Source organism: Hemiscyllium ocellatum, chromosome 2 (genome assembly GCF_020745735.1).
Source record: "Hemiscyllium ocellatum isolate sHemOce1 chromosome 2, sHemOce1.pat.X.cur, whole genome shotgun sequence".
In the NCBI taxonomy this organism is placed as follows: domain Eukaryota; kingdom Metazoa; phylum Chordata; class Chondrichthyes; order Orectolobiformes; family Hemiscylliidae; genus Hemiscyllium; species Hemiscyllium ocellatum.
Window position 1 is genome coordinate 19,022,217 of NC_083402.1, and position 24,861 is coordinate 19,047,077.

At 40.3% G+C, this 24,861-nt stretch overlaps 1 protein-coding gene across 4 annotated transcripts in view; it reads left to right on the forward strand.

Moving 5' to 3' along the window:
• cep44 (centrosomal protein 44) overlaps positions 1–24,861 on the forward strand; it is a 74,300-nt gene that overhangs the window by 47,475 nt on the left and 1,964 nt on the right. For all 4 annotated transcript variants that reach the window (XM_060842967.1, XM_060842957.1, XM_060842983.1 and 1 more), the window contains 5 exons: positions 7,481–7,612; positions 15,805–16,008; positions 16,957–17,032; positions 19,073–19,203; positions 23,791–23,831. In XM_060842967.1, the coding sequence (XP_060698950.1) occupies positions 7,481–7,612; positions 15,805–16,008; positions 16,957–17,032; positions 19,073–19,203; positions 23,791–23,831 (584 nt within the window). The remainder of the gene's footprint in view (positions 1–7,480; positions 7,613–15,804; positions 16,009–16,956; positions 17,033–19,072; positions 19,204–23,790; positions 23,832–24,861) is intronic.

Sequence of the window (24,861 nt, forward strand, 5' to 3'; positions counted from 1 at the left end):
ACCTGGCCAGACTCATTCCCTAATATCAGGTCTACTTTGGATTTTTCCCGGGTTGAAAGTGAGGACTGCAGATGCAAATACATTTAAATGAATCAAAACCTGCATCTCATTCTAAGTGATTAAAGACTTAACAACTATCTAGGTTAGTTCAATACATTGCATCAGTTATATGGCACTTTGACCTTTTACTATAAATTCTGTGTCCTGTGATCATGCCCACTAGCTACTTGACGAAGGAGTCACGCTCCAAAAGCTTGTACTTCCAAATAAACCTGTTCAACTATAATCTGGTGTTGTATGATTTTTAACTTTGTCCACTCTAGTCCAGCAGATTTTGGGCAAACCAAAGAGTGTCTTTCACTAAGTGGATGGTCCTCCAGACGCAGTTGATGTTTGTCTCAGTGTGCATCCCAAAGAACAAACCACAGAGCACAAAGTCCTGCGTCATGTAGCTGCTCGAGCCAACCTTAACTTTCTCCAGACTTCCTTTGCAAAGGCACATTCCAGAAGGAGATGTATGACATTCTCATCCCCTCTGCAGCCGCTTCGAGGTCAGCATGCGATGGCACAGACTGACCGGGCATACAGAAAGGATCTCATAGGAAGTTCCTTTCTCACCACCAGCTAGTCAATGTCTTGGTGCTTGTTGGAAAGCTCTGGTGATGAGGCATTCTGCCAAATGACTTTGACAATCTGTGGCTCTAGAAGGCAGCGCAGTAGCTCAGTGGTTAGCACTGCTGCTTCACAGCACCAGTACTTAAGTTCAATTCCAGCCTCAGGTGACTATCTGTGTGGAGTTTGCATATTCTCCCTATGTCTGTATGGGTTTCCTCCCACAGTCACAAAGGTGTGGAGGTTAGGTGGATTGGCCATCCTAAATCGATATATTGGAAGTATAAATCTTTGCTTCTAAAAGGGAACCATGCGACAGGATCCATCTTCTCCTTTTCCTACAGGATCTCGAGGACGCTATATGCTGACCACTGACATCCCCTGCCAAGTAAGTATCTTTTCAGGCACTATTCACTCAGCATGGAAACCTGTTTCCTGAGCAGTCAAGCCTATGTCTGAGATCCCCATTTCAGTTGTGACTGAGCAGACTTTTCCCAGAATCTCCTCAGTCACTTCTCACCAGCACCCTCTGTTGAATGTGCCACCTCCTGAAGAGCATCAGGTTCTCTGCAATCTCCTTCTCAGTCATGGTGACTGAACTGACTTCTTCCAGAATCCTGTTCAGTTGCTTCTCACCAGCATCCTCTGTTGACAGAGGGTGGCCATTCATTCAACATATAGGGTGGCAATTTGTCTATCAGTTCGTTGGACAGTTTTTTTTTAAAAGAGTCAGCAATTAAATTCATTCCACTGCTGTTCCTTGTAGCCTGCACATTTTTCCTATATGTATCTTATATATTATATATATAGGTTTCCTTTTTGTAAGTTACTTTCAAATTGCCTGCATTCACCTTTTTGTGTAATGCATTCCAGATCACGAAAGCTGACCAAGTAAGATAAATTCTTTTTAGATTAGATTACTTACAGTGTGGAAACAGGCCCTTCGGCCCAACAAGTCCACACCGACCCCCGAAGTGCAACCCACCCATACCCCTACATTTACCCCTTACCTAACACTACGGACAATTTAGCATGGCCAATTCACCTGACCCGCACATCTTTGGACTGTGGGAGGAAACCGGAACACCCGGAGGAAACCCACGCAGACACAGGGAGAATGTGCAAACTCCACACAGTCAGTCGCCTGAGTCGGGAATTGAACCCGGGTCTCAGGCGCTGTGAGACAACAGTGCTAACCACTGTGCCACCGTGCCGCCCTAATTCTGCTGAAATTACTGCTGTTTTTTTTTCTTTGCCATTGATTTTTCCTTTTAGCAATGCATTTATTGTGGCTGTGTCAAGGACAGACACCATGAAAGTTAAAAAGCACTGAGTGCTGCCTACTGGGGAAGTGTGAGAGCCAAAGTGTTTCCAAATGCTTTGTTGGTCTGCTTGTTGTATCAGAAATCAGATCCAACTTGTATTACCCAAAATATTATAATAATTAATCTCCACTGGTGTTGCACAAAGAGAATTAAGACCAAGTGCAATCTGCAGGCAAAGTAAAGCTGTGGCTGATAATTGTATCACAGCTTGAAATCACAATTCAGCACTAAAATCAATTCATAAGCATTACTGTATAATCTTGCTATTCAGAACTTGAATGACTGAGGAACAGATGATCAGAGCATATATAAAACATATTTCCGAATAAAATTTTACTTTGAATAATACATTATCAATTATATTAAATTTTTACATGTAGAGGACTGCCTAAGTACACAAAAAATGAGCAATTAATGCTTATAAATTAGTAGTATTAAGTTTGTTCTGGTCCAGCAGAAAACATCTCTGTATTGCAAAGAAAACAATGATCAGTAGACAGAATCACAGAAGCTGAACTTTTGCACCAATCTTAAAGCAGACAAGCCAAGTGGATGATCCATGTCGGCCACCTACAGAGCTCCTCAGCATCAAAGCCAGTGCAATTCACTCCATGTCATAACAAGAAATGGCTGGAGGCATTGGACACTGCAAAGGATATGAGCCCTGTTAACATTGTACTGAGGACGTATTCTCCAGAACTATCCTGCTCCTGCCAAACGTTTCCAGTAGAGTGGCAACACTGGCATTGATCCAACAATTTGGAAAATTGTCCAGTTGTTTTCCATTCACATAAAGCAGGACAAGACTACAACAGGATCTTGATCAGATGGGCTAATGGGCTGAGGAGTGGCACATAGAGGTAATTTAGATAAATGTGAGATGCTGCATTTTGGAAAGGCAAATCAGGGCAGCACTAATACACATAATGGTAAGGTCCTGGAGAGTGTTGCTAAAGAAAGAGATCTTGGAGTGCAGGTTCATAGTTTCTTGAAAGTGGAGTCTCAAGTAAATAGGATAGTGAAGAAGGGGTTTAGTATGCTTTCCTTTATTGGTCAGAGCATTGAGAATAGGAGTTTGGAGGTCATGTTGGGGCTGTACAGGACATTGGTTTAGGCTACTTTTGGAATGCTGTGTGCAGTTCTGGTCTCCTTCCTGTCGGAAGGATGTTGTGAAACTTGAAAGCATTCAGAAAAGATTTACAAGGATGGTGCCAAGTTTGGAGGGCTTGAGCTATAGGGAGAGGCTGAATAGCTGGGCTGTTTTTCCTGGAGCGTCATTGGCTGAGGGGTGACCTTCCAGAGGTGTATAAAATCATGAGGGGCATGGATAGGATAAATAGACAAAGTTTTTACCCTGTTAGAGGAGTCCAAAACTAGAGGGCATAGGTTTAGCATGAGAGTGCAAAGATTTAAGAAGGAGCTAAAGGGAAACTGTTTCACTGCAAATAGTGGTGTGGAATGACTCGTCAGCAGAAATGGTGGAGCTGGTACAATTACAGCATTTAAAAGATATCTGGATGGGTGCATGAGTAGGAAAGATTTAGAGGGATGTGGACTGATTGCTGGCAAATGGGACTTAATTAATTTAGGATAGCTGATTGACATGGGTGAGTTGGACCAAAGAGTCTGTTTCCATGCTGTATATCTCTATGACTCTTATGACAATTCTAATCTGGCCAGTTACTGTCCTATCTGTCTACTCTCAAGCATCAGTACAACGATGTAGAGTTAATGTTATTAAGCAACACTTGTTTAGCATTAATCTGTTCAGAGTTGCTCAGTTTAGGTTCCACCAGCGCCTGACTTTAGTACAACTTTGATTCCAACATGGATTCAAGGGGTGGATTCTCGAGGTGAGGTGAAAATGACTGCCAGTGACATCAAGGTGGCATTGACCAACTGTATAACGAGAGTTTGATAAGTAGGACTATACTCAATAGACTTTAGCAGAATGAGAGGAGAGTTTCATAGAAACTTATAAAATTCTAACAGGACTTGATAGGATAAACATAGAATGCATGCTCTCAATAATCAGAGAGTCCAGAACTAGGGGTCACAGTTTATGGTTGTAGGGTTGTCCATTTATTGCTAAGCTCAAGGAAAATTTCTTTATGAAAAGACTGGTAGGCCTCTGGAATTCTCAGTTACAGAAAGCAATTGAGGCAAAACACTGAATATTTTCAAGAAAAAGTTAGATATAGTTCTTCAGGCTAAAGGAAAGAAATGGGAACAGAATATTGAAAACATAGAACTAGAACGTGCAACAGCTGCTACTGGTGGAGGGAGTGGGTGTTTATGAATGTGGTGCAAGTCAAGCTGGCTGCTTTGTCCTGGATGTTGTCAAACTTTTGAGTATTGTTGGAGCTACACCCCTCGAGTATGTGGGCAGTATTCCATCACACTCTCGACTTTGTGGCTTGTAGATGATGGAAAGGTTTTGGGGAGTCAGAAGATGAGTTACTCACCACAGTATTCTTAGTCTCTGACTTCCTCTTGGAGCCACTGTGTTTATTTGGTGGATCCAGCTGTGTTCCTAGTCAATGGTAACCCCAACAATGTTGATAGTGAAGGATTCAGTGGTGGTAACACTGTTGAATGTCAAAGAGTGGTCGTTAGATTGTTTCTTATTGGTGATGGTCATAGCCTGGCATTTCTGTGGTGCAAGTGTTACCAGCCTGGATATTATCCATTTGAACCTGGACTGCTTCAGTATCTGCGGAGGAACATTGTGCAATCATCAGCAAATATCCCCAATTCTAACCTTATGGTGGAGGGAAGGTCATTGAATGAAGCAGCATGAGATGCTTCGGTCTAGGATACTACCCTGAAGACAGCCTGCAGAGATGTGAAGGAGCTGAAATGACTGACAACCTTAACCATCTTCCTGCGTGCTAGGTATGATTCCAAGTTTGCGCTCTGGTACCCATTGATTCCAGTTTTGATGGTGCTCCTTGATGCCACACTTTGGTGAATGCAGCCTTGATGTCAAGGGCTGTCATTCTTACCTCCCCTCTATAATTCCACTTTTTTGTCCATGTTTGAACCAAGGCTGTAATGAAGTCAGGAAGCCAAACTGGGCATGAGTGAGCTGAGCATGTGCTGCTTGTTTACACCTCTAAAACTTTACTGATGATTGAGAGTAAACTGATGGGGCAACAGTTGACCAGTTTGGATTTGTCCTGCTTTTTATGCACAGGACATAGCTGGGCAATTTTCCACATTGTTGGATAGATGCCATTGTTATACCTGTACATGAAGCGATTTATATAAAATAATTTATATAAATTACACATAACATAGGTCCCAGCTCTCATCCTTAAAGAACACCATTGGTCACAGACTTTTGAGTCAGAAAAGCACTCTTCCACAACTAGTTTAATGGCCAAGCCAATTTTTTGTATCCAATTTACAAACTCACTGTAAATCCCATGTGACATAATCTTCTGGATTATTCATGGGGGCCCTTGTCAAATGCTTTAGTAAAGTCTATGCAGAAACATTCATTGCCCTATCTTCATCAGTCATCGAGTCATAAAGATGTACAGCATGGAAACAGACCCTTCGGTCCAACCCATCCATGCTGACCAGATATCCCAATCCAATCTAGTCCCACCTGCTAGCACCCGGCCCATATCCCTCCAAACCCTTCCTATTCATATACCCATCCAAATGCCTCTTAAATGTTGCAATTGTACCAGCCTCCACCACATCCTCTGGCAGCTCATTCCATACATGTACTACCCTCAGCATGAAAAAGTTGCCCCTTAGGTCTCTTTTATATCTTTCCCCTCTCACCCTAAAACTATGCCCTCTAGTTCTGGATTCCACAACCCGAGGGAAAAGATCTTGTCTATTTATCCTACCTATGCCCCTGATAATTTTGTAAACCTCTATAAGGTCACCCTTCAGCCTCCGACACGCCAGGGAAAACAGCCCCAGTCTGTTCAGCCTCTCCCTGTAGCTCAGATCCTCCAACTGGCAAATCTTGTAAATCTTTTCTGAACCCTTTCAAGTTTCACAACATCTTTTCGATAGGAAGGAGACTAGAAATGCATGCAATATTCCAACAGTGGCCTAACCAATGTCCTGTCCAGCCGCAACATGACCTCCCAACTCCCGTTCTAAATACCAATAAAGGAAAGCATACCAAACACCGCCTTCACTATCCTATCTACCTGCAACTCCACTTTCAAGGAGCTATAAACCTGCGCTCCAAGGTCTCTTTGTTCAGCAACACTCCCTAGGACCTTACTATTAAGTGTATAAGTCCTGCTAAGATTTGCTTTCCTAAAATGCAGCACCTCGCATTTATCTGAATTAAACTCCATCTGCCACTTCTCAGCCCATTGGCCTATCTGGTCCAGATCCTGTTGTAATCTGAGGTAACCCTCTTTGCTGTCCACTACATCTCCAATTTTGGTGTCATCTGCAAACTTACTAAACTGTACCTCTTATGCTCGCATCCAAATCATTTATGTAAATGACAAAAAGTAGAAGGCCCAGCACCGATCCTTGTGGCACAGCATTGGTCATAGGCCTCCAGTCTGAAAAACAACCCTCCAATTGTGTTTTTTAATGAGACTGTGTTTCCTCAGTTAAAGCAAATCCATTTCTATACTAAAATTATTAAGGTAATATTTCTGGTTAGATTAGTTTAAAAAAAAGCAGTTCACACTGCACAGTAGGGCTCAATTAGTACACATTGAGTGGAGAACAAGTTAGACTTCATAAGGACTGACTCATGTCTGGGAACAGACCTGGAATCAAAGGTTATATGGGAACAGCGTGATCAACCATGAAAGGTGGAACAGGCTGGAGGGGCCAAATGGCCTACTCCACTCAATTCTTATATTTCTATGGGACATGATCTTGACAGAAAAGGTCATTTTAAAATCAGGAAGCAGCTATATATCTATCCTCAATGTCCTTATGGTTGGTCTTATTTGAAAGATATATGACAGACACATGCCAAATGCGAAACTTTTTATATATGTATAGATGATCTTAGTTCATGTATTGATTCTTATGAATGCATAATATAAGAGACAGGCATCAGTCTGTTTATTCTGATGTCCTGTACTCGTATTCATTCTTCAGGTCTTTCTTGGATGCTTTTAATGTAATGTTTTAGGATGGATACATTTCTGCTCAAATTAGGAAAAGTAAACCAAATTCTGTAGCAAACTATTGAATTTTAAATAAATAACTATATTTCAATTGCATATTACTCAAGAACACTAGGGTAGGTTTCATTGATGGTTGTTTCCAGTTCAGAAAGCTGCTCTGAAGATGGTCAGCTCAGGAAATTGTGGGTTGAAATGCCTGATTTTCCATCCACTTAAATTAGTGAACAAATAACTCCAGCTATGCAGGCCTGTGATTTCTCTAAAAGCACTCACTGCAAGTGCTGTTCTACACTGAGAGTATCCATCAATGGATCAGCCTTTTGAAGTAGCGCAATAATGTATGTGTGTGTGCATGTATTTGCATGCTTGTATTAAAAAGAAAATGAAGAGGAATAAATTTCTCAATTTTTTTTCCAGATGAAACCTTTAGTAGAACGGCATTTACCCAATGATGATATGAAAATAATTTATATTTCATCCAGTCCTGAAAATGAATTTATAGAAGATAAACCTGTTAAAGAATATACAGAACTGCCCACGTCCTATGAAGTAAGTGTTGTTTCTATTGAACCTAAAAGTAATCTGATGCAACATCCAGGAAAAAATTAATAAGTAGTAAAGTCCAGTTAGTCATGCTTAACTCATGCCAAACATGCGTTTTTAAAAGACTATAGGTTGTAAGAGATCTGGATAACTTGAACAGGAGTATTTGACTTGGAAGTATAACAAGCACATAATGTATGATTGCTGTAACCTAATTTAAATCTTTTCTTTTTGTTTGTAAATGGTATTGGAGATGATTGCAAGTAATCCTGAGGCAACTTCATCAGTTCCTTAAAATTACAGCACAGTGAGTTGAGACTTTGGGATGAATTTTCTCAGCCTGTATGAGATAGAATGGCAAATTTGAAGAGGATGGTGGAAGATGGAAATGGAGGCATGTTGAATCATTATAAATGCTTTCCTATTAAGGCTCATTTCATTATGCCATTGGCATTTTTGATGAGCCTGAATCAAACTGCATCCCTCCCCAGCTCCCAATTCCACACTCCACCAAATGAGTGCAGGCTGCAGACAGTCTCCCAGACTCTGTCTCAAAATTCACCACCATTCCTAGCCTCCTGACTTGCCGGCCTGCAGGTTGGGTTAACAACTCCTGGGAGAGGATGAATGGCCTGCGACAGCTTAGTCACAAAATTAATGAGGGTTCTTGGATTGGGGATCACAGGAGAAGGGGTATTATACATGGTCATGGTCCTAAAAGAGTTAATGTTGAAGATTGTATGGAGCTTAATTCAATGTGATGATTTTCAATCTTCAGTGGGCAAATCACATGACAAGCTCTGAGGGATCAGACATGTCATCACTGTTTCCTTGTAGTCTTATAACTGCTAGCTAATGTAAATTATTTTTATACAACCTGTTGAGGCATTTTATAACTCAGGTAGGGTAGGTGGGACTTGAAACTGAACTTTCTGACTTACAAGTAGCTGTAGGGTATCTGTTCTGCGATCAGTAATTTGCTGATATTTAGGTGGTTTGAATCATCCCCAGATCCCTGGTTCTGACACTGGACTTATTTAGGAATGTGAACAGAATAAGGCAGTAGACAGGTGTTTCAGGAGCAGAAGAATCTCTGCATTTATCAAATACAAAAAGAAGTAAGTATATTATAAGAAATGAAAGGCAACAAGCAGTGAATTATCACAGTTGTACAGGACCGTGATTAAATACACTATTAAAAGTAAACACACGCTCTCTGGGTGGTAGCTTTCTGGGATCCCTCTTCTGGTGGTAGCCGTGGAGATAGTTCTCGACACGGTAGCTATCTGGGATCCTTCTCCGGGTGAAAGCTCTGGGGAATAACTCTCTGGGAGAATCAACACTCTTTCAGATCCCTCTCCTTGGGTTAGCTGCAAGGATACTTTAACTCTGCTGAGATGAGGGCTTGTAATTATACTGATCACTGGTTCCTTATCTTGACGCAAAATCTGTTGTTCCTACAATAGTCTCTTTGTTGTTTCTTTCGAGATGAATTGGTCTTCCTGATTATTAAAGTAGGAGCAAATGTCCTATGTTTATGTGATTGAAGTTGGCGTTCTTGGAATTTGTGTAGACAGTTACTTTGTTTTTGTAGGGCTCAGGTTTGAAAAGGTTTCCCCAGCTTCCAGACAAACTGTCCCTGTACATTCCAGCATAGCTCAGCTGCTGGAGACACTGCATCCAAGCCCATTACTTCAAAAAGAAACTCCAACATTCTGATAGAATGATTTGGAGGCGTCGGTGTTGGACTGGGGTGTACAAAGTTAAAAATCACACAACACCAGGTTATAGTCCAACAGGTTTATTTGGAAGCATTAGCTTTCGGAGCGCTGCTACTGCTTCCATGTAAACCTGTTGGAATATAACCTGGTGTTGTGTGATTTTTAATTCTGATAGAAGTCCAGTAATTTTAGATGGTAGGGAATCTTCTCAAAATGATCGAGACTTTTGCTCAACTCTACACAGCAACAATACCACAATTCCAGAAGACCCCGAAAATTATGATTATTAATCATCTAACATGCTTGTGAAATTTATGTGTAGTTGCTTTCATGTAGTAAATTGTATGTGTTAAGAACCTCTTATTATGACTCATGAATGGTTGTTTTTCTACACTTCTAAACCAAATAAGCCTTTAAACACAGCGAAAGAAAGGGAAATGGTGGTAGCAATCCTCTATTCACAAATAACCATGTACAGGAAGAGGGTTCAGAGCAAGGGGTAGGGTGGGAGCTGTCAGCAAACACATCCCTGCCTCTGTCCAGTTTCTTGAGCAGTCCATCTGAAGTGACAGTTGGTCTGCAGAATTTGACCTGTTGGGCATTTATCATGGCGACAGACCTGCTTACAGCTAGGTTAATCCCAGCAGTTGTGGGCTGACTCACTTAAGTTGTGCTTAAGTGGCCATCTAAGAACTTCAATTGGCATTGAAAGCAAGGCTGACAATGGACCTTCCCTCTCAGAACTTAATTCTGAAGGAGAAGGCAACAAATGTTGGTGTTTACAATCCTAGTTGATCATTTTGTGAGTACGTCAATATCCTAAGCACATAGAAGGTTATTTGTAAAATGATTTAACTATTCTAATTTTGGAACTCTGATTCTATTGGACATTTTCTTCCTAGTGCCTTTATTGAAATTCTATATCTTAAACAACACATTAGATTACTTATATTTACTTAGGTTACTTACAGTTACGGCCCAACAAGTCCACACCGACCCACTGAAGCGCACCCACCCAGACCCATTCCCCTACGTTTACCCCTGCAACTAAAACTACGGGCAATTTAGCATGGCTATTTCACCTAACCTGCACATTTTTGGACTGTGGGAGGAAACCGGAGCACCCGGATAAAACCCACGCAGGCACAGGGAGAATGTGCAAACTCCACACAGTCAGTCGCCTGAGGTGGGAATTGAACCCGGGTCTCTGGCGCTGTGAGGCAGCAGTGCTAATCACTGTGCCACCATGCCGTGCCATATGGCTACATTTTGCTTCCTTAGTTAACTCTAAACCTGAGTATTGGATCCCTCAACAAGACTCCATGTTTTCTGAAAAAAACGTTAGTTCATCTCAACATAGTACTTAAGACTTGAACATTGACTCACTTCATGCTTCTTTCCAGTGCACTGACATAAATTGTGAAATTTCTACCATGCTTAAGTAACACATTAAAATTAGAATTAGGCTTTATTGTCGCATGTTCGCAATGAGTATAGTGAAAAATTTATACGTCACCACTTACCTTCGTACCTAAGTCAGCACTGTAACTAGGCACCGGTTCTTTAGTTGCAATTTTAGACATAACTACGATAGGTAAGTGGTGTCAGAGCAACTTTGGTGGGTTAATACAGGCATTGTAGTAGTATGGGCTGAGGTAGTATGAGCTGAGGTTAGAAACAAGAAAGGAGAGGTCACCCTGTTGGGAGGTTTCTATTGACCTCCATATAGTTCCAGAGATATAGCAGAAAGGAAAGCAAATATGATTCTGGATAGGAGTGTGAGAAACAAGGTATTTGTTATGGGGGTCTTGCCAAATATTGACTGGCAACACCATAGTTTGAGTACTTTAGATAGGTCAGTTTTTGTCAGGTGTGTGTAGGAGGGTTTACTGACACAGTATGTAGACAAGCTAACAAGGGACAAGGTCACATTGGATTTGGTACTGCGTAATGTACCCGGCCAGGTGTTAGGTTAGGCTGTAGGTGAGCACTTTGGTGATAGTGACCACAATTTGGTTATGTTTACTTTAGCAATGGAAAGGGATAAGTATATACCGCAGGGCAAGAGTTATTGCTGGGGGAAAGCCAATGACAATGCGATTAGGCAAGATTTAGGTTGCATGGATGGGGAAGGAACTGCAGGGGATGGGTACAATTGAAATGTGAAGCTCATTCAAGGAACAGCTGCTGCGTATCCTTGATACGTATGTACCTGTCAGGCATGGAGGACATGGTCGAGCAAGGGAGCTGTGGTTTTCTAAAGAAGTTGAATCTCTTATTAAGAAGAAAAAGAAGGCTTATGTTAGGTTGAGAGGCTAGGAAGAAGGCTCAATTAGGGTGCTTGAAAGTTACAGGTTTGCAGGAAAGACCTAAAGAGAGAACTAAGAAGATCCAGGAGTGGATATGAGAAGGCGTTAGTAGCTAGGCTCAAGAAAAACCCTAAAGCTTTCTATAGATTCATCAAGAATGAAAGAATGACTAGAGAAAGATTAGGGCCAATCAAGGATAGTAGTGGGAAGTAGTGTGTGCCATCTGAGGAGATAGGGGAAGCGCTAAATGAATATTTTTTCAGTGTTCACACTGAAAAAATATTCAATGTTGTAGGGGACAATACTTAGATACAGGCTACTAGACTATACGGGATTGAGGGTCACAAGGAGAAAGTTTTAGTAGTTCTGGAAAGTGTGAAAATAGACAAGTCCTCTTGCCAGATGGGATTTTTCCTAGGATTCTCTGGGAAGCCAGGGGAGGAGATTGCAGAGCCTTTGGTTTGGATCTTTATATCGTCATTGTCTATTGGAATAGTGCCAGAAGACTGGAGGATAGCAAATGTTCTCCCTTTTCTCAACAAGGGGAGCAGAGACAACCTTGGTAATTATAGATCAGTGAGCTTTACTTCGGTTATGAGTAAAGTGTTGGAAAAAGGTTATAAGAGATAGGATTTATAATCATCTCGACATGAATAAGCTGATAAGGGTTAGTCAACACGGCTTTGTGAAGGGTTAGTCATGCCTCACAAACCTTATTGACTTCTTTGAGAAGGTGACCAAACAGGTGGATGAGGGTAAAGAGGTTGATGTGATGTACATGAATTTCAGTAAGGCATTTGATAAGGTTCCCCATGGTAGGCTATTGCACAAAGTACGGAGGCATGGGACTGAGGGTGATTTAGCGGTTTGGATCAGAAATTGGCTAGCTGAAAGAAGACAGAGGGTGGTTGATGGGAAATGTTCATCCTGGACTTCAGTTACAAGTGGTGTGCAGCAAGAAACTGTTTTGTGGCTACTGATTAGATTAGAGTAGATTCCTACAGTATGGAAACAGACCCTTCTGCCCAACAATTCCACACCCACCCTCCAAAGAGTAACCGACCCAGTCGATTCCCCACCCTATATTTACCCCGGCTAATACACCTGACACTATGCACAATTTAGTTTGGTTAATTCACCTGACCTGCACATCTTTAGTTTGTGGGAGGAAACCGGAGTACCCGGAGGAAACCCACGCAGACACGGGGAGAATGTGCAAACTCCACACAGACAGTCACTCAAGGGTGGGAAGCAAACCTGGATCCCTGGCACTGTGAGGCAGCAGTGCTAACCACTGAGCCAACGTGCTGCCCTGCTGTTTGTAAATGACCTAAATGAGAGCGTAGAAGGATGAGCTAGTAAATTTGTGGATGACACTAAGGTTGGTGGAATTGTGGATAATGCTGAAGGATGTTGCAGGTTGAAGAGGGGCATAGATAAACTGCAGAGCTGGGCTGAGAGGTGGCAAATGGAGTTTAATGTGGAAAAGTGTCAGGTGAGTATTGGGCTAATGGTAAGTTTCTTGGTAATGTAGATGAGCAGAGAGGTGTCCATGTTCATAGATCCCTGAAAGTTGCCACCCAGATTGATAGGTTGTTAAGAAGGCATATAGTGTGTTGGCTTTTATTGGTAGAGGGATTGAGTTTCGGAGCCACAAGGTCATACTACAGCTGTACAAAACTCTGGTGCGTCTGCACTTGGAGTATTGCGTACAGTTCTGGTCACTGCAGTATAAGAAGGATGTGGAAGCTTTGGAAAGAGTTCAGAGGTAATTTAGTAAGATGCTACCTGATATGGATGGGAGGTCTTACAAGGAAAGGCTGAGGGGCTTGAGGCTGTTTTCATTAGAGAGAAGGTTGAGAGGTGACTTATTGAGTCATATAAGATCATCAGAGGGTTAGCTGGAGTGGACAATGAGAGACGTTTTCTTCGGATGGTGATGGCTAGCATGTGAAGACATAGCTTTAAACTGAGGGGTGATAGATATAGGATAGATGTCAGAGGTAGTTTCTTTACTTGGAGAGTAGTAGGGACATGGAACATACTGCCTGCAATAGTAGTAGACAACTTTAAGGGCATTTGAACAGTCATTGGATAAACATATGGATGAAAATGGAATAGTATAGGTTTGATGGGCTTCAGAGCTGAAAAATGTGTTGCTGGAAAAGTGCAGCAGGTCAGGCAGCATCCAAGGAGCAGGAGAATCAATGTTTTGGGCATAAGCCCTTCTTCAGGCTTGTGCCCAAAACGTTGATTCTCCTGTTCCTTGGATGCTGCCTGACCTGCTGTGCTTTTCCAGCAACACATTTTTCAGCTCTGATCTCCAGCATCTGCAGTCCTCACTTTCTCCTAGTTGATGGGCTTCAGATTGGTTCCACAGGTCAGCATAACATCGAAGGCCGAAAGATCTGCACTGCGCTGTAATGTTCTATATTCTATTGTGTAGATAGTGCCTACTGCTTTTGGTGCGCAATGGTGGAGGAACTCAATTTGCAACATCAAATTGGCAACTTTGTCCCCATGTTGTCAAGCCTCATGAGTGTTGCTGGAGCTGTGTTCCTTCAGGCAAGAAGAGTATTCAATCACATTCCTGACTTGTGCCTTGTAGATGGTGAGCAGAAGATAGGAAGTGAGTTACTGGCTGTAGAATTCCAAATCTCTGACTCCGATCTTCTGGCCACAGTATTTAAATGCTTTTATGAAGATACTGCCTGATGTCAAGAATCATAAATGTACTAAGCTTTGGCCTTGTGATTCTTTTCGAGAGGGACAATTACATGGTAGCTTGATGGAACATCAAACATAAAGTAGGAGATGGGAGTATATGGATAGGACTAGAAGGAATGAAAGAACATGGGCATGAGAGAAAGTGTAAGAGATTTAGCACAGTGCATAGAAGCATTGTCTTCATGTAGAAGGTTAATACTGGAGTAAATGATTGATTTAAACATCGACATCCAACAATACGTTAGTCAAGTACTTGAAGGAAAGATAAACAAAGGGATATATAAACAGCATGGACCTGAGCTACTTATGTTGAAAGCAACCACTAACATCAGGTGGTTGGACTGGTCAGCCTGTTCCCATGATACATTGCTTCCCCCCACTGGGGTAGTGCACTGGAAATCAAGCTCACCCGTGCACACATGTACAGACAGACACTGACAGGAAGAAAATCAGGAGTGTAATGGGCAGAGGGGAAGACTGGGAAGAAAGTCAAATGGTCCCTCTTCACAGGGTTTGCTGAGGTGGTCCTTTTGGTCCGGCAGGACATGGTGGTCCTTGATTCTCCTTCTCCAGGTGCTTTCACTTGCTTGTAGAACGCTTATGTAGTCTCTGGTTAAGACCACAGCTTACAGAAACTGCAGAGGCTTAAAGTGGTTTTTAATGCAGAGCAGAAATAAAGCTCCATTTCAGAGATCCAATTGCTTTTGCCTATTTTGTTCACACCCCAAGCTGTTCAGTTATCTGGAAGTCAATCACATAGTTGTTGGTTGGCAAAAGGCTTTTGTCATTACTACCTGGTTAATAGTTCATAGGTCAATCAGCTACTTATCGCCAGCCAAAACTCCATTTGTTCATAATTCCTTGGCTCTAACTGATCAAGAACTAGGCTTTCATTATTGCATGAACAAGCAGTTGTGTAACAACAATTGCAATAAGGTTACAATTTTAAAAAGTGCAACAATTTTTCAACAAAGCAGTCCATTTTCCAAACATCAAAATACATGGTTTTTAGTATAATCCATGTCATTTGGTATAAATGTCTTTGATTTGTGACCATTTTTGACGTCCTTCTAATATTTTATTCTTTGACTCAACATTTTTTCCCTTCGGATAGACCATTGAATGTTTTTCCACATTAACAATGTTAATACACATTATACTGGCTGTAATAGTTGTAAGATATGCAACTTATCCAAATCTGTGATTTTTGACATGCACTATTACTGTAGCAGCTATCTGAGTTGAAGCACTGGTGAAATAAGAGGCTATCTTTTTCCTGGTACATTTGTGATATGATAATAATTGTGTTTACTCTTGTTGAGGGGACTTAATGGAGTTGTGATGATGTATTTTAAAACAATTGCTACTATGAGCAAAGATTAATCTGTTTTCATCCACCAATACCTTTTTTTAAGCTAAAGAGTTGTTTCTTGCTTTACAGTCACAGACACAAGAGATGAAAATGCTCAAGAGTCAGATTGCCAAATGTCAAGAGAAGCTCCTGGAACTGGATGTAGTACAGAGTAGGTTGCAGGCTTTGGAATGTGCGACAGCTGGAAAAGTAATTATAGATGAGAAGGACTGGAATAACCTGCTGAGCCGTGTTGTGCTGCTAGAAACTCAGCTGTTGCTGCATTCCAGAAAGGTAAGCGAGAGTTTTTTTTTGACGTACTTAGTTTGCTAAACAATAAACTCACGACTCAATTACAGGCAGCATCAGAAGCAAGCCTGATCCTGTTCTTTTCCTGCGTGAATACTCTAACAGTGCTTAATGGTTCATAATCAGGTGTGAGAATCTCTAGCCTCCCATCCTCACCCCACCTTTCCTAGTCCTTTGGGACTGAGTCATATACTCATTGAGGCCTGATGAATTAAGCTTGCTGAACAGCAACCAAAAAATCAAACCGAGGAAGCATCGGCTATGGTTTCACTTTTCCCTGTGGAAGCAAATTAAGCCACACCAAGAGGCCTACTTAAAATAGCTATTTCTGACCTTTCAATTTCTTTCCTTTTTTCAAAATATTTCCATTGAATTTCAATCCTCTTGTATCCCACTTTGTACTGTTACTGTAGCCCCTCTTCCACCAGCATCTCTGAAGTTTGTTTTTCTAAATTTTGAATGGAGGAATCCTGTACCTACCATGCAGATTCAGGAAGATCAGCACTGTGTGCTGTTGCTGTTATTCATTACAACTGCTCCTTCTTTTGTATGTTCTTGTTACAAATTTATTCACTTTTTCTTGGAATAGAACAAACAGCTTTTTTTTACAGGGCAAATAAAACGAATCACTTAATGACAACACTGACATTAAATATGCAGTATAATTTTCTGGAATAAAATATTTATTAAGGGAAAGCAATCTGATGTATTTACTACTTTACTGTGGTTTTTCAAACCAATGTTCAATTCATTTCAGATTAAGTAATGACTCAGACTAATTCATGGCTCTTTTGAGAATTGACATGCCCAATTGACTGAATGGCCTCCTTGTGTACTTTATGAATCTATATAATGGAAAACCATAAAGTGAATGAAATGTTGTGATATATGCGATACACAATGCTTTTTATATCCCATGCTTTTCTTCTTTAGAACGATATGTCTTCTGATTCCATCAGTAGGAACGAAGAGTATACCTTCTGCCCAAAGACAATTTGCAATTCTTCAGGTAAACTCGTTCTAATTTGAAGTATGCAATTAACTTTATACACTGTTGTCTTTCACAATACATTATTGTTTTAGAAGTTGTATTATATAATGCTGTGCAAAGGATATTGTATTAGGATTCTCTGAGTGGAGGATATTATTCCCCTTCGGAAAGAAGATTCTTATACATCTTCCGTAAGTCACATCTATTGGAATGTTGTCTGGCATCTGGTTTTGATTTTCTTCCCCTTTTTATTGAATTTAGTGGCTGAAAATGGGAATACCAAGTGCAAATTAAAATATAGAAATAAATGGCAATGTGCATACAAATTATAGTTGTATGTTTCACTGAATCCAAAATCGAGACACAATACTCACTGTTGCATTTGGTATTGTTCATGTGTTCCTTGCTATGCTGACTTGCAATATTGAAAATAAAACAGGAGGTAAAACTGAGCATGTGCAGAGAAGCAGAAAAGAAGTACTAGAGTAGAACATTTAGGATTTAAGTCCAATTGTGTTTTTACCCAAACCTCATCTCAACTGCAGTTCTACCAATAGGCAAACCAGGAGTGGTGACCCTTATTAGTTTTTCTCTTCTTTTCCGAGCCTTAAAGCTAATGATGGTCTATGTACTAGTGGGACCTATCCTCACTCTTCCTTTAGGTATGCTGAGGTCCACAAGTATTATATAGGTTTAAGCAATGGACTTGGAATTTCCTGAACATCTGTGTTTACAATCACTCCATGTAATACACTTACTGAATTGAATTGAATTAGCTTTATTGTCACATGTACCTACAGTGAAAAGTTTATATTCACTGCATTACAGCGCCATTTTGGGTACAAAGGTATCTTGGTACAGATACTTATGATTAAATACTTAGGAAACCAGAAAAAAATTAGAAACGTAAAGAAATAATTAGTTCCGCATTATACGTCAAAGGAATAAATTGGAAAAATAAAAAAGTGAAAAATTATAGAATTTCTGACCCAATCCCAGCTGGCACCTAGCCTCAAGGGAGGCTGCCACCTGCACTGAACCCACCAACGTAGGAGTCACCTCACTTTAGGCACTATCTCTTCACCACTGGGCCCACTTTGCTGACGCTGCTGAACAAATACTCACCTCACAACTAAGAGTTCCTGGCTACACTGCCAGGCCAGACCACCACCGTGCCACGTGTCCCACTTTGGTTGCAGATGTCATCTTGTCAGCGCTGTCATCCTGAAGAGGCCGCCGTCCCTGATCACTGAAGGAGCACTGCTGCAGCAAACCCTGAATGACTTCTCTGCTGCTATCACTGCGCAAGCGCTGGGAGAATAACCTTGCTTTTGCTGCCACAGGCCCCAAATGGCAGGAGAAATGCACTCGCAGCCTCCAGCCTCTCATTGCCTGGGGAGTGTCCTCGCTGCCGCCCTCTCTGATCGCCAGGAGAACATTAACCACATACAATAAGAATGCCATCAATATCGTAATTCACATTTTTTCATTCCTAAGTTGAAGGTGATTATAGCTTATTAAAATTTTGCATCTCTTATTGAATTTTTTTTTAACCTGAAGCCTAAGGAAATATAAACTTGTTATCATTAAGTTCAGTTTTTAGCTAGTAATTGCAAGAATAATTTGATTTTATCCTAAAAATAGTCATTATCAATGTCGACATAATGTATGGGAAGAATTGTGGTTTACATCAAAAGATGCATTTGTAATTATAATAGTTGTCCTTCTGCTTGCAGTACTTGTTTGCATTGTACCAACATATTTAGATATTCATACTACTTTGAAGTGTCATTCATTTGTCAAACCATGATAAAGTTAGAATTCTGGAGGTAATCCTATTTTACATTACTGTTCAGGAGTTGTCAACCAAAGTTTTCCGGTAAATATTGGCAAGAGGAATAAGGCATCCCATTTTGGAGCTGAACCAGCAACGTCTGGAGTTCTAAACAATGCCTGCCACACTTTTTTCTGTGCACTGTAAATCACAATGTCTGGTATCTGACCTTGCATAGCATGCCGAAAGACAGAGGTTGACCAAAGATGAATACGTCTTTGCAGATAAAGAAACGAGAGTTGAGACGCCAGAGAGTCTTAGCCATCAGTCATCTGGATACAACTCACTGCTATCAACAGACGAATCGCCCAAAGCTATGAGTAGCAATTCATTATATCTGACAGAAGTTACAAAGGTAAGAAAGATTGGCAAAGGTTTCCTTCAAATCTTTATAAGGTCTGGGAAACATGCTAATATTACATGCATTTTATTCAGGCAGTTATGTTCTAAGTGCAACCAGCACTAAGATACAAGAGCCTAAAGTGAATAATCAGGATGAGAAGGGTGAGAAAAGTGCATTAATGCATTTTCATTCAGCCTTGCCTTTTCAATATAAAGGGAAAGAAGTTGCTGGACAATTCAGTTTGACAGCTCAGCTTGACACAGACATAAATAAAGGTAAAATATGATTTCCTGTGACACTGCACACAAGTAGTCAAGACCAAGGACACGTTCAGGTCAGTAAGGGTTAAAGTACAGCAAGATAATTGAACCAAGGTGGTGGAGAGGAGAGAAGACAGGAAAGGGAGAAATAACAGGGTAAGTAGTTTGGAGAGCAAGGAGGTAGACTGAATGGGATGAGGGAACAGGAGATAGTAAAATGAAGAACGGAAAGGAGTAACACTGAGATAAAGAAGGCAGAGAGAATGTATGAAAAATGAAGATAGAAAAGGAAGAGGAAAAAACATCAAGGGGAAAAATTAGAGGGGATTAATGGAAAATGAAATGGGAATGGAGTATTGGAGGCAAAGGGGTGACCTGAAAAAGGTTTATAAAATCATGAGGGGCATGGATAGGGTAAATAGGCAAAGTCTTTTTCCTGGGGTAAGGGAGTCCAAAACTAAAGGGCATAGATTTGAGGTGAGGGGGAAAGTTTTAAAAGAGGGCAACTTTTTCTCACAGAGGATGGTGTGTGTATGGAATGAGCTATCAGAGGAAGTGGTGGAGTACAATTACAGCATTAAAAGGCATCTGAATAGGTATATGAATAGGAAAGAATTGGAGTGATGTGGGCCTAAGACTGGCAAATGGGACGAGATTTATTTAGGATATTTGAACGGTGTGGACAAGTTGGACCGAAGGGCCTATTTCCTTGTATATCTCAATGGCTCTAAGGGACTAGAATGGTTGGAGCCTCGGATTAGTTAAAAAGTGATGTTTATATCCAGTGTCCGTTCTTTGCAAGGGCCCAAATAGTGTTGCAATGGAGGTTTGTTGTAAATGTCACAACATCTTCATGTATCAATAATCTTTGTCATAAAGTTAAACTGTTTGCTGTACTCTGAACCTTCGGGTTCTAACTACAAATGTCTCTCAACTCCTTTCCTCAGAGCTGGCAGGAGCAATCCCTTAACCCGATAAAGCTGGATTTTCCCCACTCCTACTGCCACTTGTTGCCAAAACTATTGAGAAAAATCCTGACTTGACCACCCTTTCACTGCTGAAACAGTCTGGTGTCCATACTCTTGATTTGCAGTTACCAGAATTGTCAGTATTTCTGACTTTGGGCTCTTAATATGTTTTCACATCAAGCTCAGACAGCCCCTTATGACTTCAGTTTACTTTAATCGTCTGATTACCTAACTGTCCTGTGCCACCGCTGCTGTGTTCACACCAGGATATCTCATGCCTCTGACTGGGGGAGAGATCTGAACTTTGCATCTTTGCATCTCTTTCTTCTCTTTGGTACCTTTTTGAATCGTAGTTTTCTCGGAACAGAATTTAGGAAAATTCTCACAGCACCGTACAACTTGCGATGAAATCTTTCCATCCCAATAATCAACAGGAAAGGTGGCAGGAGGGGGGGAGATTTGATTGGGTTGCCACTGGGTCGATATCAGCCACGTCAGAAATAAAGTCTGGATAGAAAGCCCCAAACTTGATTTCCTTGTTTTATTACTTTGACCTATATAAAGTAGTTCAACTGCTGATTGACAGATAGTAAAAAAAATCTTCCTATGTTTGTGTGCATGTTTGAGTTTCACAGATTGTTTCAAGTAAAGTAACATGAGGTTTAATAGTGAAATTTCTGTGTTGGATGTGTTACTGTGAACTATTACATCACAATTCTTGCTGGTAGTTGGCCTTTCTCAAGTGAGCGTCAGATTAGTTGATGTGTAATAGTTGGAGACGATAATCCTGACAGATGTTAAATACATGTTCTTTGGCTGTTTTTAGCCTTCCCTTTCTATTTCTCTAAACACCCTCAACCTTAAGTGAATCTCATGTTATAATTATTAAAAAACTGGACATTCTTTGTAATGCAGTATGTTAGATGTTGTTTATTTATTGTGTATTCCATATTGAGTGTTAAGTGCTACTTCAAAGTCAAAGTGGCCTGTCTCATTCCAAGTTACAGTGTATCAGCTTTCAGCAGTATTTCTCTGGCAAAGAAAAAGAAAAGTTATTTATTTGATATGAACAACTTACTTATCCCTGTTTTAAAGATTCTGAATACGTTCAAGATATGACTCAATCAGCCTTTGAAAGGCCATCTTTTCATGCTTATCTCATCTCAGTTTAAAGAAGACAGTTTGTAATGTGCACAAAAACCACGAAAAACCGAGAGAGCTGTTAAAACAGGATCATTAATCACATTAAAATATAGATTAATAAGTAAGGGAATCAATAGTTTAGAGAAAAGGCAGGAAAGTGATTTGAGGATTATCAGATCAGCCAAGATTTTATTGAATGGGGGAGCAAACCCAAAAGGCTAAACGGCCTTGTTCTGCTCCTACATGTTATGAAGAGCATTACAAACATATCGTTTGCACTCTCCTCAAGCAGTTAATACCTTGCCACCAACTCTTAGTGATTTCCTCTAAATCTCTCTGACCCTTGACACTTCCTATTTCTCATAGTTTACATAATAATCCATTCAAAATTAGGCCCAAAGTGGATGAACTTACATTTCTCCACGTTGAAGTCTACCTGGCATTGCTTTGCATGCTCCTATGTAGCAGTGTTCCTTTACAATTTTCTCTTTCTTGCTACACTACTCTGTCACCTTAGTATAATTAACAAACCTGTTTCTCTGTCCCTTAATAATTTGTATAAAAATACATTGAAAGGCTGGGACTCCAATACACGTTCCTAGAGGACATTAATAAACATGAGTCAATTTGAATACACTCCAGTTATCCTATTCTCTGTCTCAATCCCTACCAATATCAAAGGGTTGCTATCAATTGCAGATGCTTTTGTTATTGCACCAAATGGAAAGTTGTTATAAACAAGAATCTTCAGATCTATGTCAATCTATGCAACCTCTCGATGGAAAATGCACATTAGTATACTCATTTGGGTATTTCTGCTTGAGCTAACACTTTTACAATTGATTTGTTGCGCTACCCAGTAAACTGCCTTTGAGAGCTTCATTAACCTGAGAAGAATTTCCAGGCTCTATTACATTTTCAAAATGGAATAGAGTTTTACTGGAAAATAAGCTACTGTAGGTAAAAGCAATTTTCTGTTTTTCTAATATATGGAGTCCTCAAATAAAAGTTACCATTTCTGTTGATGCAGTAATGGAGGCAATTCCACATGATCTAGAGGGCTGCCTTATTGAGAGCTTGGGAGGAGGTGACCAGCAGTGTAAATGCTGCCTCCAGCACTTAACCTCTTTTGATTATTGTAATTCAGCCTAGTTCAGATATGTACAGAGGATGCCAAGGAACATTAACTAGTTAATCATCTCATCCCTAATGACCAACAAATGAACACACTCATTGTGATATGGAAAGTTCTATTCACTCAAAAACAACAGGAGATTCCTCAAGAGAATGCAATCCTGGGAGACTTGGATTTTGTTGCAAGGCATGCTGGAGAATCTCTGCATAGAAAAGTATTAGAACCATTCCTCCTTTTATGTATCAAAGTTATTAGTAAAAGGAATGGAAACCTGGAGGATATTTTGGGGTCATATTTTAAAGGCGATACTTGGATGAGCTTAAGGCCATCCAAGTAGTCTGAAGAAAAGATAATTACAAAAGCAAGTGAGTCAGTCTCTGAAAGGGATGAGGCATATAATTTATTATTATTTTCCCTACGTTTTCAAAACGAAAAGGGAATTTGAGGCCAGCAAGTGGAAATTGCTTTGATATTTACTTTTATTTTCGATCAGTGAAGTAAAGCTGCTTAATGACCTTGCCTCACCAAATATTTCTGTTTAGCTCCCTAAAATGGAAATGTACATATGAGAGCATATACAAAAGGGATATCAAGTTCTGATCACAAGTAAGGTTGTGGGGGAGTGGTGGGTAAGGTAAAAGTCTCCTATTTTTATATCTCTGTGTTGCACTATCATACAATTGGGAATTGAGCAATGCAGGCACTCTCCTGATCTATAACTCTCCAGGTTCTTACTAAAGTCTGGATTAGTGGTGCTGGAAGAGCACAGCAGTTCAGGCAGCATCCAAGGAGCAACGATTTTGCTGCTTCTTGGATGCTGCCTGAACTGCTGTGCTCTTCCAGCACCACTAATCCAGAATCTGGTTTCCAGCATCTGCAGTCATTGTTTTTACCTTGTTCTTACTAAAGCATCTAGTCCTTACTTACCCCTATTTCTAATTCTAGTATGTTATATATTATTGAACATGATAAAGCTAATTTTGTATCACCATAAAACACACAGTATTTGTTTGATCTATTTGTGTCTGTCATTTATATATGTTTATGACAAATATTTGCACTTAATTATTTGAGGATATCTTGCATTTTACAGACACAGACAATGAAACATAAGGTTGAAAGGATAAGCAAAATGTGAGTGTTTTCCTTTTGTTACTGAAATAATTAAAGACGCTAATTTTATATTGTATTCAACATCTATGCCATGATAAGTTTGTTCACATATTTTAGAAAATACTATAGCAATTATGAAATGTTATCATCATATTTTCCCTATATTATAAAAGCCACACTTCGAAAGGCTGAATTAGTTTTTGGGATTTTTTGAGGTCAAACTATATAAATGTAACTTATTTCTTTCTACTTTGTTATTTCCTTATGTCCCCAACTTTTTTTTTCACTCTACCGCCTTTCTTTATTTTGTTTCTTCTCTGCCTTTCTATCAAAAAGTGTGTTGAGTTAAAATCAAATTCTTCGCTTTGATGGATAAGTAAATGATAGTCATTCCATCAGGGAAGATTACTTACGTCACTGCTTCTTATTGCAGTGATTCGCAGGAGAAGCCTGATTGCTGAGTTTATTTTCTGGGGCATCTTCTGCATTTTTCTAATTGGTAATTATTGCTCTCAAATCTCACATCAATAAAAAAGTGGTCATTTTTGATCAGATGCGTTGTTACAGATTTGAAATCCTTCTCTGGGGATTTATGAAATAGGTTATAACAAACTTTTTTCAGCATTTTCTTTGCTCTTATTCCACAAATTTCTCATTCCTTTTCAATGATGCCATTTGACTGCTAACCTATTTTAGTAGAATTAACTCCAGCAGTTTAACTCTCACCATGAATACAACCACATGTCATGTAATCCTGACATCAGGGAGTTGGTAACTATATCATCTGGGTATCAGAGAAACCTGGCTAGCCATTGTCTGAGTCATATATGACATGCTGTTAAACAATACCTTTAACATGGGTGGCACGGTGGCTCACTGCCTCACAGCACCAAGGACTTGTGTTCAACTCCCACCTCGGGCAACTGTCTGTGTGGAATTTGCACATTCTCCCCGTGTCTGCGTGGGTTTCCTCCGGGTGCTCCGGTTTCCTCCCACAGTCCAAAGATGTACAGGTTAGGTGAAGTGGCCATGCTAAATTGCCCGTAGTGTT